This window comes from Dysidea avara, chromosome 11 (assembly GCF_963678975.1).
Source record: "Dysidea avara chromosome 11, odDysAvar1.4, whole genome shotgun sequence".
Lineage (NCBI taxonomy): Eukaryota > Metazoa > Porifera > Demospongiae > Dictyoceratida > Dysideidae > Dysidea > Dysidea avara.
The window spans coordinates 8948141-8960601 of record NC_089282.1 but is presented as its reverse complement, the minus strand read 5'-3'; the positions used below and the strand labels follow the sequence as shown (position 1 = coordinate 8960601).

The 12461-nt window shown below is 37.8% G+C and overlaps 2 protein-coding genes across 2 annotated transcripts in view; one reads left to right on the top strand and one right to left on the bottom strand.

The window, feature by feature from the left end:
* LOC136238643 (uncharacterized) overlaps window positions 1-12461 on the top strand; it is a 277251-nt gene that overhangs the window by 239592 nt on the left and 25198 nt on the right. The gene's annotated exons all lie outside the window — the stretch shown is intronic.
* Window positions 1-12461, bottom strand: part of LOC136238166 (uncharacterized) — a 72220-nt gene that overhangs the window by 35629 nt on the left and 24130 nt on the right. Inside the window, exons 9-11 of the mRNA XM_066028515.1 lie at window positions 7263-7502; window positions 5344-5628; window positions 4369-4434 (exon numbers count right to left, since the gene is read on the bottom strand). Coding sequence (XP_065884587.1) covers window positions 4369-4434; window positions 5344-5628; window positions 7263-7502 — 591 coding nt within the window. The remainder of the gene's footprint in view (window positions 1-4368; window positions 4435-5343; window positions 5629-7262; window positions 7503-12461) is intronic.

The following is a 12461-nucleotide window of genomic DNA, read 5'->3' as shown; positions in this document are numbered from 1 at the left end:
CCGAGAAATTCCTAACATCCCCTTTACACAATGATTGTGGAACACCTCAATCCTGTTTGTCTGATCCATCTTCACAGACCAAGTTTCACTCCCATATAACAAAGTGGCCACCACAGTAGAAAGATACACACACCTATGAACACCAACTGACAAGGATTTGTTGGCAAGGATCAACTGTTGGAGACATCCAAACATCCTAGCTGCCTTAGCTAACCACCCAGACAATTCAGCATACAGCTCCCCATCATTACTGATTATACTTCCCAGGTACTGGAATCCCTCCACCAAATCAACATCTCCCCCCTGTACAATGATTAGAGACAACACAGAAGCATCAGCCCCAATTCCTGCTACCATACCCTTGGACCTGGTCAGGCTTACTGTCAAACTCCAGCCCCTCGCTACACAAACAAAAGAAAAGGCGACTTCTTTAAATCCTTCACATGTTGAAGCATAAAAGTGCGCGCAAGCGTGCGCGCACACACACAAAGTCATTAACCACAAAATAAAATATTAAGAGCTTTGGCATCATATAAAGTAGATGACAGATGGTTCCAAATGACAGTTCCACGATACTTTATTGATCTTTTGCCATAATTTGTTCTCACTGCTGGAACAGAGTCTGTGAGGGTTTCTCCTGACATGGCCTGTAACTTCAATAGTGTATGAAAATAGACCTTGTAAGTAAGTGGGGGAAATATTATGTAGTATTTTAAAAACCGGCACTGCTGTATGGTACGTTTAATGCTCTGCTAAGGTTACATTTACATCTGATCCGTGTATAGATGGCAATGATGATACAAATATTAGAATGGAATCTTTCAAGTCTACGAATACACTGGGCACTAGAAGGAGACCAGACTATATCACAATAATTTTCATGAATTAAAAAACTATTAGTTTTCACGCCTAGCAGGAAAACCGCTAAGAAGAGTGAGGTGAAAATCAGTATGTAGATGGAATAATCATCATAGAAAGCACTTGCTGTAGTATAGAACAATCAGAGCAAAAGCCACTGTATTATAATACAAAATTCAACTACGTGTAGCAAGTACGTAATTGAGATACTCTAATAGTACAGTCATCTTATTAGAGCATTCAGCATCGTCAGTAAGTTACTCTATTACAGCGTTCAGCTACGTAACAAGTCACTGTGTAGAGAGTTCAGCTGCATAACAAGTCACCCAGTAGAGAGTTCAACTAAAACAAGTTACCCAGTAGAGAGTTTAGCTACAAAAAAGTCACCCTGTAGAGAGCTTAGCTACAAACAAATCACCCTGTGGAATATTCAACTACAAAAAGCCTCTTTGTAGAGATCTCAGCTACAAACAAATCACACTGTGGAGTATTCAGCTACAAAAAGCCACCCTGTAGAGAGATCAGCTACAAACAAATCACCCTGTGGAATATTCAACTACAAAAAGCCTCTTTGTAGAGATCTCAGCTACAAACAAATCACACTGTGGAATATTCAACTACAAAAAGCCACCCTGTAGAGAGATCAGCTACAAACAAATCACCTGTGGAAATTCAGCTACACAAAAGAAATCAATTCACCTGTAGAGAGCTCAGCTACAAACAGGTCCTCCAGTAGAGAGTTCAGCAACAAAAAATCACCCTGTAGAGAGTTCAGCTACAAACAGGTCTCCCAGTAGAGAGTTCAGCTACAAACAAATCACCCTGTGGAGAATTCAGCTACAAAAAAGTAGCTCTGTAAGTTCAGTTACAAGCTAGACCTGACAGAATCCAGCTACAAACAAATCACTTAGTGGTGAGTTCAGCTACAAACAAATCAACCTGTGAGGAGTTCAGCTACAAACTAGTCACCCTGTAGAGAGATCAGCCAAAAAGAAGTCACCTGTAGAGTTCACCTACAAACAGGTCACCTCCTGTAGAGAATTCAGCTACGAACAAATCACTTTGTGTATGGAGAGCTCAGTTACAAAAACGTCTTAATGTAAAGAGCTCAGCTACAAACAATTCAACTTGTGGAGAGCTCAGCTCCAAGTCACCCTGTGCAGAGTTCAGCTATAAACTGTAGGCAGTTCAGCTACAAACAAGTCACCCTGTAATAAAAAAAGTCACAATGTGGAAAGCTCAGTTACTAACAAAATCAACCTGTGGAAAGTTTAGCTACAAACAAGTCACCCTTTAGAGAGTTCAGGTCACCCTGTGGAGAGTTAAGTTACAAACAAATTACCCTGTAGAGAATTCAGCAACAAAAGATCACCTTGTACCACAAACAAATCACTGTGTACAGAGTTCAGCTACAACAAGTCACCCTGTAGAGAGTCAAGTTACAAACAAGTCATCTTGTAACTAGAGTTCAGCTCCAACAAATCACCCTATAGAGAGTCTAGCTATATTGGAAGTCACTCTGTAAGAAAGTTCAGCTACAAACAAGTCACCTTGTAGGGATTACTGCTACAAGCTAGCCTACCTGTATATGTAATAATACAGTACCGTATTTCCTCGTATAGAAGCCACATTCAATAAATGCCTGTCTTGATTATAAGCCGGGGGGTTTCCAGCACCTTTGGAAAATAAACACCTGGTTTCAAATAGAGGCCAGGGCTATTACTTGAGTCTACTGTTAATTGTTTCCCTTGTTGCTGCTGCTTGAGCTTAGAGCCTTCTGAGGGATGACGGTACTACGAGTAATCATGTGCGTAGTCTGGACAAGTCTCGAGTGCAAGCAGATACGCATGATACAACCATTTTCCAATTACTTTAAGCCTTGACTACACTTGTTTATATAGTCAACACACATTTTCTATGCTGTAATCCCGTTCTACCACCTCCATTATAGTATTGGGCCCTTATAGGACTCAACGTGACTACCCTAGATCATGACTTGTAAAGCACACATATTTATACAGACAGAGTACAACCATACAAGTACAGTCATATGATAGACATGTGATGTTTACACAAGATGCAGGTGTTACGCATGATAGTCACATGTTCATTAACATATCATTACATCTCCCTTTCTTTGGTCTTCTTCATTGGAAGAGCTCAGACGTGTTACCTCTAATGTTCGTGGCATCTCTCCAGGACTGCTCAGGAATGTCCGCTTCAGTAAAGATCCAGCAAACATCATTAGCCGTGTTTTCGCTATTGGCGCCTGATCTGGCATTGAATGTGAATTGACTGTCCCTTTTATGGGGTTTAGTTTTTGATATCGTTGATCTATCATCTCTGATTTGGTCTACAACTTTTTGCCATTAACCTCTCATCATAGCCATTTCTTGGCTGCCACCTTGGATTTCACATCTTTTTTCACCCTGGCTTTTTGGGGGCTGCACCCTTTTTTCACAGCTTGACTGTTTTTGTATAGATACATATTAGCTAAGTCAAGCAATCGAGTGTTCCTTACGCAAGTCTAAACGCTAGTATTACATATAAATTGAGTAATCCAAAGGCTGCAGTACAAGTTGCTGTCAAATCTTCAGTGTTGGACACTGTAAAGCCCTTAGGATAATCAATGTTGAGGCATGCCCCCAAAAACCCCTAATTAGAGCATACTTTACATACTGACTGTGCTTCGCACACTTGTTAAGTGACTTCCACTTATGAACTTTTGTGAATTCTAGAATTATATGCCCCCTTTTGTATAAACCTGAAACCCCCTCTGAAAAGTTTTAGTCTGCCACTGTGTTAAGATGTGTGGTGTATGCACTCTAATGTTATTAGTTGACCTAGATGATTATGGACATGGTTCAAACCTATTGTGAAGTGTGAAGTTACAGGTACGTATCTCAGTACTGTGTGTCTAGTACCTCTATAGTAGGCTTTAAATAATATTGTGGCATCTAAATATGCTGCTCAAGGAAAATGTTGATATGGAAAATTAACACCTTGATATAGTTGCGTTGCAGAAGAACAGCCTGATTGATAAAGGAAAGACAAGGCACAGGGGGCACACATTCGTTGGAACCCATCCTACTGGTGAATTAGCATGTTGTTCTGGCATAAAATGGTGGCTGTACACTGCATCATTTGGCCTCTAGCTTTGCAACTGTGGTCAGTGAGGTAGGCAGACTGTTAGACAAAAATTTGAGTTTTGGCGATTTAAAAAAAAATTATAGCCTGTAAGTGTTTTCTTGTTTTTAATGCTATATTTGATGTTAGATAGACTATAATTTTATTCTGTAAAGGCGATTTTCATCATGCAAGATGTCTCTAGGATTTTTTTTTAAAGTCAGCATTTTTTTGGCTCCGTGAGTCACTTTTGGGGCAATCTCTACTTAAACAGTACTACCATACTGTATCTTGTTTCACTACTTTTTATCGCTTGGATCCCTACTGTACTTCATATATATATATTTTTAATTACACTAGTGATCTATTCTGATAATGATTTACCTTTGCTAACAATAATCTTCTCCGGCAGATTTTCTTCCACACCAACAGCTGATTGAGATGTATATGCTACATGTGAAATGTTAATGATAAATGATCACTATGATCTGACATGAGATGGTTTGTAAGTTATGTCAAGATTCATACAGGAACTGAAATTTGCAATGGAAGGACAAATAAGAAAGACTATTTTCATTGCTCAGTGTAACACTATGCTAAATCAGTACAAACTTCCTAAAATGCATCAATTTTTTTGTTTGTTTTCTTCTTTGAGTTACTTTTGCAACATTCAGGGAATTTATTCATTCATACATGTCTAATATACCTGGCTGCTTTCATGCATGCCTCACCTGGTTAGTCATATGTGACCGAATTTTGGAAAATCACTCATTTGAGTGCACGTGAAATAATTAGAATTTTCATGTTTAGTGGGTTGCTAATAAGAGCAGGAATAGGTTTAAAACTAGTTCAAGAATTTTCTTGTAATTTAAGGTGTTGAGAATTGCTTAAAACCATCAACAAGTAGATTTGCACTATAAAGTTAGTGATTTGATCATTAAATAATTTAGGTGGCCAATACACCCATATGGGTGATTTCCAAATTTCGGTCACATATACTGTACTTTAGAATATATACTTTATGTACAAAATTCTGCTCTCATTATAAGTAAAATATGTTCTATCACATTCTGTGCAGCGTTCACAAGAAACAATTAGTTTGTTGGCATTCTTACTGACAGAAAATATAAATTTTGCATGCCATGAAATTTTATAATTCCTGTGGGGAGGAAACAGAGGAGGAGACAAACTACAACTTAGCTATGAAACAAAGAGTGTACTGTATAAAACATCTACAGCATGTAGCATTAACTAGTTGTGAAATCAATCAAAGTTCTAGGCCAAGGAATGTCTTCTGATTAATAAAATTATTCCATCATTAATATGTAAGTATGAATTGTAGTACAACAACATACAAACCTGTTCTTAATTCATTGATAATTGTTGCCAGACTGCCTGGAATTGAAGGCAATGAAATAAGCTTTTCCAAATGTTCACAAAATTCTAAAACATCTCCTTCACATTTCACCTTCTCCATTAGACAATTCAGTATAGTTTTATTAGCAATAGTGTAGTTGGGAGTAGTAAGCACATCACAAATCTGATCATCAGTTAAATGATCTTGTACAACTTGTAGTGTCTTCTCATAGTCACTAGGTAGTGACTGAACTATATCATCATATTTTGACCTCAACAGGTGTAGATCTAGAAATGTGACCAGATTTTACAAAACTGTTCCAAATTGCACATCAGGCAAAATATAACACCACCAGTGGATAGCTACATTATCGTACTATTAGTTTGACCTTCAGTATTACTCAAACTACACGAGGCTGGTTTTAACAGACATCTTTTCTGGGTGGTATGGAGAGCTCGAATGGCAGTTTCAGGTCTTGTGAAGGACCTGGCTTGGCAAGAATCAGTGGTTTATTAGTGGATGGCCTGATAATGTTGGCCAAACGATTTTTTGGTCAAGTTTGCTGCATATCAGCCACTAAGAAGCCAGTACAGCCCTGTAATCTTGTGTCTGGACTTCAAACGTGGTCTGCCTCCATTTTGAAGTCTATCTCTTGCCCACCCCACCACCCCCACCCCTTTGTGAGCACTCGTGATATACTACTTCGCTCGTCCAACTGCTCAGATTTTCTATCTTATTTGGCAGGTAACTCTACAAACAGCTACGAGTATTAGAAGTGGTCTGAAAGGTAACAGATTGATGCATCTCTTGTGTAAATTTCATACACATGCTTGCTATCCTTGGAAAGTTATGTTAACTTTAAATTCTTTACGGTTACGGGTTAGGCGCTTAATAATAGGTTATTATTTTTCAATGCGCGATAATGGATGGTACAATATTGGCACGAAACTCGAGAAGGTTGTTAATTTCAAAGTGTTGTATAGCCACGTGATAATAATGGAGGAATCATACAAAGTAAGTGTTAATAATTTACTGCGGAAGGTAGTCAAGCGTAAAATTAAGTCCCGCAATATGGTTGAACCAGTGTTTAGCTCTACTGCTTAATGTGGTTATTATTCATCAAAAATAGCAGCTGTCAGCCAATTAGTACTAATTTTTTTATGGCAGTGTCAATGGGTGATTATATTATCTAGGTCCTGTCATGGAGACTTTGTGGGAAAACTGACTAGAGGCTGGTTAGTTATTGTATCTTTCAAGGATAATGGCGATTAGTTCTGCTACGGAAATACTGCGAGTGCACTACAGTGCTGTTACAATCGGATAACAACTCAATTCGTTTGTGAGGACCTAGAAATCACTAAGTAATAGCTTATTAATACTAAATATCATGGTGTGGCTTCCCATGAAACCTGGTTTTTGATGAATAGCAACTCAACAGTTTCACTGTTTAGTGCCTGTATTTCTGTACAAGCGCATCCCTTGTTGAGTGTATCGCCACTTTGGTATTACTTGTACGTTAATATACCATGTTATTTTAGTGTGTTCTTCCATGCAAAACAGTTAAAACAGAACTATAAGCAAAGCGCCTACAAAATTATTTACTGGGTAACCCGTAACCTTAAAACTGTTATCTTGAAACTTCTAATGTGTGATTTGGAATGTTTTTCCACAGATCAGTCACAAATAGACATAAGCACAATATGTGTGGTACTCTAATTTAATGAAGTTTAAGGAAAAGAGTGCTAGTTAAGCTTTCATCTGAATTTAGTTGTAAGCCAAAGCAATAGCAGTTATGCCAATTAGTATTATAAAAGATGTATTGGTGACCTACAAAATTCAAATTGTCATATACGGAAAGTACAGTTGGCCACATTAATTTAAGAACATCACTTAACCAGCATGCACAACAGTTCCCACCTACCTGTTGTTGATATGGTATCCTGTCCAACAGAACTGACCACTGTGATACATGAAGTCAATGAAGTAGTGACAGTTACACTGGATAATAATGGTGTACTATCAGTAGTGGATGAACTTGTTGATATATGATGTTGTGTATATGTCACACTTGTAACTGAACCACCTGATGATCTAGGAGGTGAAGAATTATCTGGTATTGTTGCTGATGTGGAAATGGATAGGGAAAATCTCTTGGTTAAAGCTACAAAAAAAAAAAAAAATATATATATATATAATATGAATACTGGTAGTGTTTAGAAAAACAAATATAAACCAAAAAGTAAGTTCTGTACTCACATCTTAAAAATTAATTTCTATAAAAAACTGCAACTGAAATTAATTTTTCCTCTGACTAACTGAATGACTGCTTGACATTATACAGCTGTAACTCAACTATACGTGTATACATGTAGGCTATGGACTCAGTTGAACATTACTTAGACCCAACATATTCCTTCTTGCTTACCTATAAGGAGGTTTAATTAATGCATGCATCATGGATTTACTGTCACCCCCCATTCCTAGTGAAAAGGTGGATAGCACATCTTCACCAGCTTTGTGTGTTAGTTGATTTGTATAAAAATGAAATGTAAATTGTCCATAACTTTCACACCATATCATTCACATTTGAAGTATGAGTGGATTGATGGTAGACACACTTCAGGTACTGTACAGTACAAAATTAATTATCGTGAACCACGCTAGTGGGTTCATAATAGGGATCGGCCATGTTTTTTTTGCAAAAACCCTAATAGAACGCACACCTAAAAACTACCTTGAAAAGCATCCTTCAACTCAAAACAACCCTCTGGTGTTTATTTACAATGAGTATAGGTCCACTAGTAAGTATCAAGCGAAAAGGAAACAGTAAATGTATTTCAGGCAAAACTGAAATTTGCCCGTTTGTTCATATTCATATTAAAAACTTTGTCACATTTACTGTACATTTAATTTTTTTACGAATTAAAATTACGGAAAATAACATTGTCTTTCAAACAACGCATCATAACTTCTGCATACTTCAGTTTACGGAGATAGGGTTACATTTATCAGACTCCTTGATAAATGGTGCATCGGGTGATGTGCAAGATTTTGTATAGCGACCAATGGAAAAGACAGGAGAGAGCCTTGACCAATAAGTGGTACAGTCATCATGTTTGAGTAATTAGATTTTTACAGTGGCAGATACAGAAGGTTGCAATGGTTTAGACCAGAATCTTCTCTGGAAATGTGTATGTACCTGAAATCAGTTTGCGGAGGGCGGTTGACACCACATAGTTTGATAAATTATAATATAAAGCTACATTTGTCATTATAGCTATGTATAATGACATAGCTAACCTTCAATGCTGCTCCAATCCTGCACCTATCAAAATGGGAAGCCGGTGCTGCAGCACGAGACTATTGTCATTACTAAATTTTACTATGCATCTTCATATCAGAAGTACATAGGGGTGGGTTAACCAGACCACAGCTTCTGCACTTTTATCCAGGCACCAAGATCAAGATACTTTAACAAGTACACAAAAAAATTTGGAATTTTCAACTAGAGTAGAGACCATAGCACATTGATAAAAAGTACTGAAGTAGTGCACGATATTAAATCACAGTAAAACAATAAGAAGTGTTATATATCCCTACTGTGAATTTTCATTATGGTATCTTGAGCACAGTAGGGATATAACATTTCTTATTGTTTTACTGTGATTTAATATCGTGCACTACTCCAGCTTGTTTCAGTACTTTTTATTGATGTGCTGTGGTCCCTACTCTAGTTGAAAATTTCAAATTTTTCTGTATACTTGTTTGTTAACTTTTTATTATTATGACTGGTGAACACCGCATCTGAAATGGCATCGTGCGCCCCATTATCGTCTAAAAACTGAAGTATCCATTACGCTTCATTGTCAGCTGTGTTTAATGTGCTACACAGCATTTTGAATCAAGAACTGTCTGAAAAGCACCTCTGCAATCCACACATACCGAAAGAAAGAAATGGTGCCGTGCACCCCAGTTAGGGGTAGTCCACAATTTTCATCCATTTCGCAAGCGTACAAACCATACGCTAGGGGGAGGGGGTAAAATCACATGTACGCTTTTTTAAAATGCTGATCACGTCAGTTGGCAAGAAATCCGAATGCAGTGATAAGACTCTAGTAAGCCCTACTGCTACTTCATGCAATTCAGTGTCCAATTAAACGGTGGACTAAGCGAGCTCATGCATGGGCCCAAGCCAACACGTGTGCTTTGGCGAATTCTGGAAAACAGTGTCAGGGCTAGCTAGCTAGCTACCAATGAAATGAGGCTTTATAAGTTGAAGGCAAAGATAAACCTCATTGAATCATGTTTCAAACTACAGGTAAGAACAGTTATCAGCGTGATATAACACATACTACAGGCTTTATATACTTTTATAGCAGTACTTACTTATTTCTCTTTAGTCTTAGTCTAGCAATTAACACTAATAAACGATTACAATTGAATAGCATCTAGCTACACTCAAGGGCAGATATAGGGGGGGGGGGTACTTGGGGTGCTGAAGCACCCCCCCCCCCTCCAAAATGTTACCATGTGCAAGCTAGGAAGCTTCTAGAAGTTGCAGTATAGATGCAATTGCATCTTATACGTATGCATGGCAATGAAAAGATGGAAAGAGAAGGGAGAATGGCTAATCTTTACTTAGAAGTTCTAAGAGGGGTTCAAATTATACTTTTGGTGTGAGACTTCACCTAAAAGATGCTAAAAATCGAAATACTCTAATAGAACAGTCAACTACTTTAATAGAACATCCATCATAATGTTTTTTTTCAAGTAGTTGCCAGTATTTTCTTGACCTGTGCACTGCTGTCTTACCATTACTCCAAACATCCTGCCACATACTAATCACTGTCTGAGAGCAACTTCTGTCAAATAGTTTAATTATAGTGGGTATTTTCAGTTGTTGCTACATTGATGCTTGGGTTAACATGCTTAAGTAAAACAGTTAATTTCTTAGCATGTATACAGTTAACAAGGTTGTAGTATCTGAGAACTGTTTGTTTTTGCTTTATCAGTACCAAAGTTCCATGCTGCATTTATCTGAATCTAGCATCAATTGAAGCTAATAAAATTTAATGTCATACACTGTCAGGGTTTGCACTCCCAAACCCCTTGAAGCTCAGCTCAACTTTATAAGCTTAAATGATACCACAGCATTTACGCTGTCATGTTATAGGAGGTTAGTTGTGGCCAAAAACTAGTTGTGTATGTAAGTGACTTTCGACTCTGGTTGTAAAAAATTAATATGGTGATGGGGCCATGAGAAAAAGTCAGATTGAAATAGTAACAGAAGAGTCTGTGGCTATATATACTACAAAATTGAAGTTATTTTTGTGTGCATTTTAAATCTCTACAGCGACCTTAAGATCCAATCCTGTGTATGTCTTTGACAATCCACTATTATATATTGCCTTATAATCCAATAGCATTTAAAGGTGTAGTTTTGTTTTTCTAAAATTGCTTACAACTGAACTCATCCATCTTGTACCCCCACAATCTTTCAGTACAATAGAGTATTTGGTTAAAAATAGCTTCCAGATTCAATCTTGTGATAGCTATATTCCAAAAATTTCCAGATGAAGCATCACCCCGGACCCCCTAGCTGGAAAATTCTACATATATGTACTCTACACACTGCATGGTGAGTGTATACTTGTCCTCTCAAGCCCTCTCTTCATTGTTACTGTTTGGGCATTATAGTTTGAGCCATGAGACTGTAAAGCACACTAGCTATACCTTAAGCCAAGCAATACACTAAATTTAGCGATCTTGTATATTGATGAATTTACCATATAAATTTTATTAATTCGTGAATTGATGTAATCAATTAGCAAAAAACCTAACTATAAAATTGCTAAATTTAATGTACCACTAAATTAAGGTATTTCAAACACAAAATTAATGGCAAGTATTGATCATGTATAGCTGCATCCTTCTCCTTCCTGTTCTTTATGTAAAGAATATATTTTTAGTTACTGGCTGTGCCCTTATATGACAGCTAGTATTACAACTGTTTGGGAATAATGGTGCCATTTCATTATTATTACACTTAGTTGACTCACAATACTTTACATGCATTGTGAAAGCATTGTGAATCACTTAAACAAAGTGGCATCTTTTTCAGTCAAAAATATTGCCAAATTTTAATACTATAAGGCTAAATTTGCATAACTTTTCTGTGGGGGCATGCCCCCAGATCCCCCTAGATAGAGCATACTTTGCATGCTGAGTCTAGTTGTATTAACCAGTTGTCGCTTTTCTTAGCCAACCAACCATTATATTAGCACCTCCCCTTCTGAAATCCTAGATCCGCTCCTGACACTGGTTGTTGCTTTTGTTTTGTACCTGCAGAAGGTGTTGGTGTGGGTTTAGGAATACTATTGGGTATGGGAAGTGGGTACTAATTTGTTCACACTACATAGTTATGGGTTGCCCATAGAGAAAACCTGTCTCTGCAGAGTGTACCCACATCTCCTGACTCTAGTCCACTATGGTGAAAATACCCTACAAACTAGTACTGCTGTTGCTACTGCCAGTGATATGGTTTTGTATGAACACATCAGAGATAGCCAAGAACAAGTTGTTTCTATGATGTGACATTTGCATATGTGCATCAGGTTAATACTAATGCCTGCTGTGTGTAGGAACATTTCCTTCAGGGTATCAGCTTCAAACACAAGTATCTGTGTGTTAGTTCTGCTATACAATACATTCATGTGTCAACATTTATACAGTACACTTTTGGCTTGGGGGGGGGGGGGGGGGGGGGGGTCAGAAAAAAGAGTACTCTTTGTACGCTTGCAAAAAAGCTGAAATTTGTGTCAATTATCATCTGAAAAGTGAAGTATCCATTACACTTCTTTATCGGCTATGTTCAACCCCTTACACAGCAGTACAAATCAAGAACTGTTTGAAAAGCACCTCTGCTATCAAAATAGCCACTATGAAAAATACGGACGACTTCCGTTACAAAGGGGAGCCATCACGTGCTACCGCCAAATTGACACTTTTCGCTGTCAGCAAAGATGAATGGGACACAAACGAGGACACTGGTAAGTCCAAGAAGAATGCATTGTACGTACTGCGGTATGCCAAAAGGCACCTGTCGGGCCGAAGTGATGTC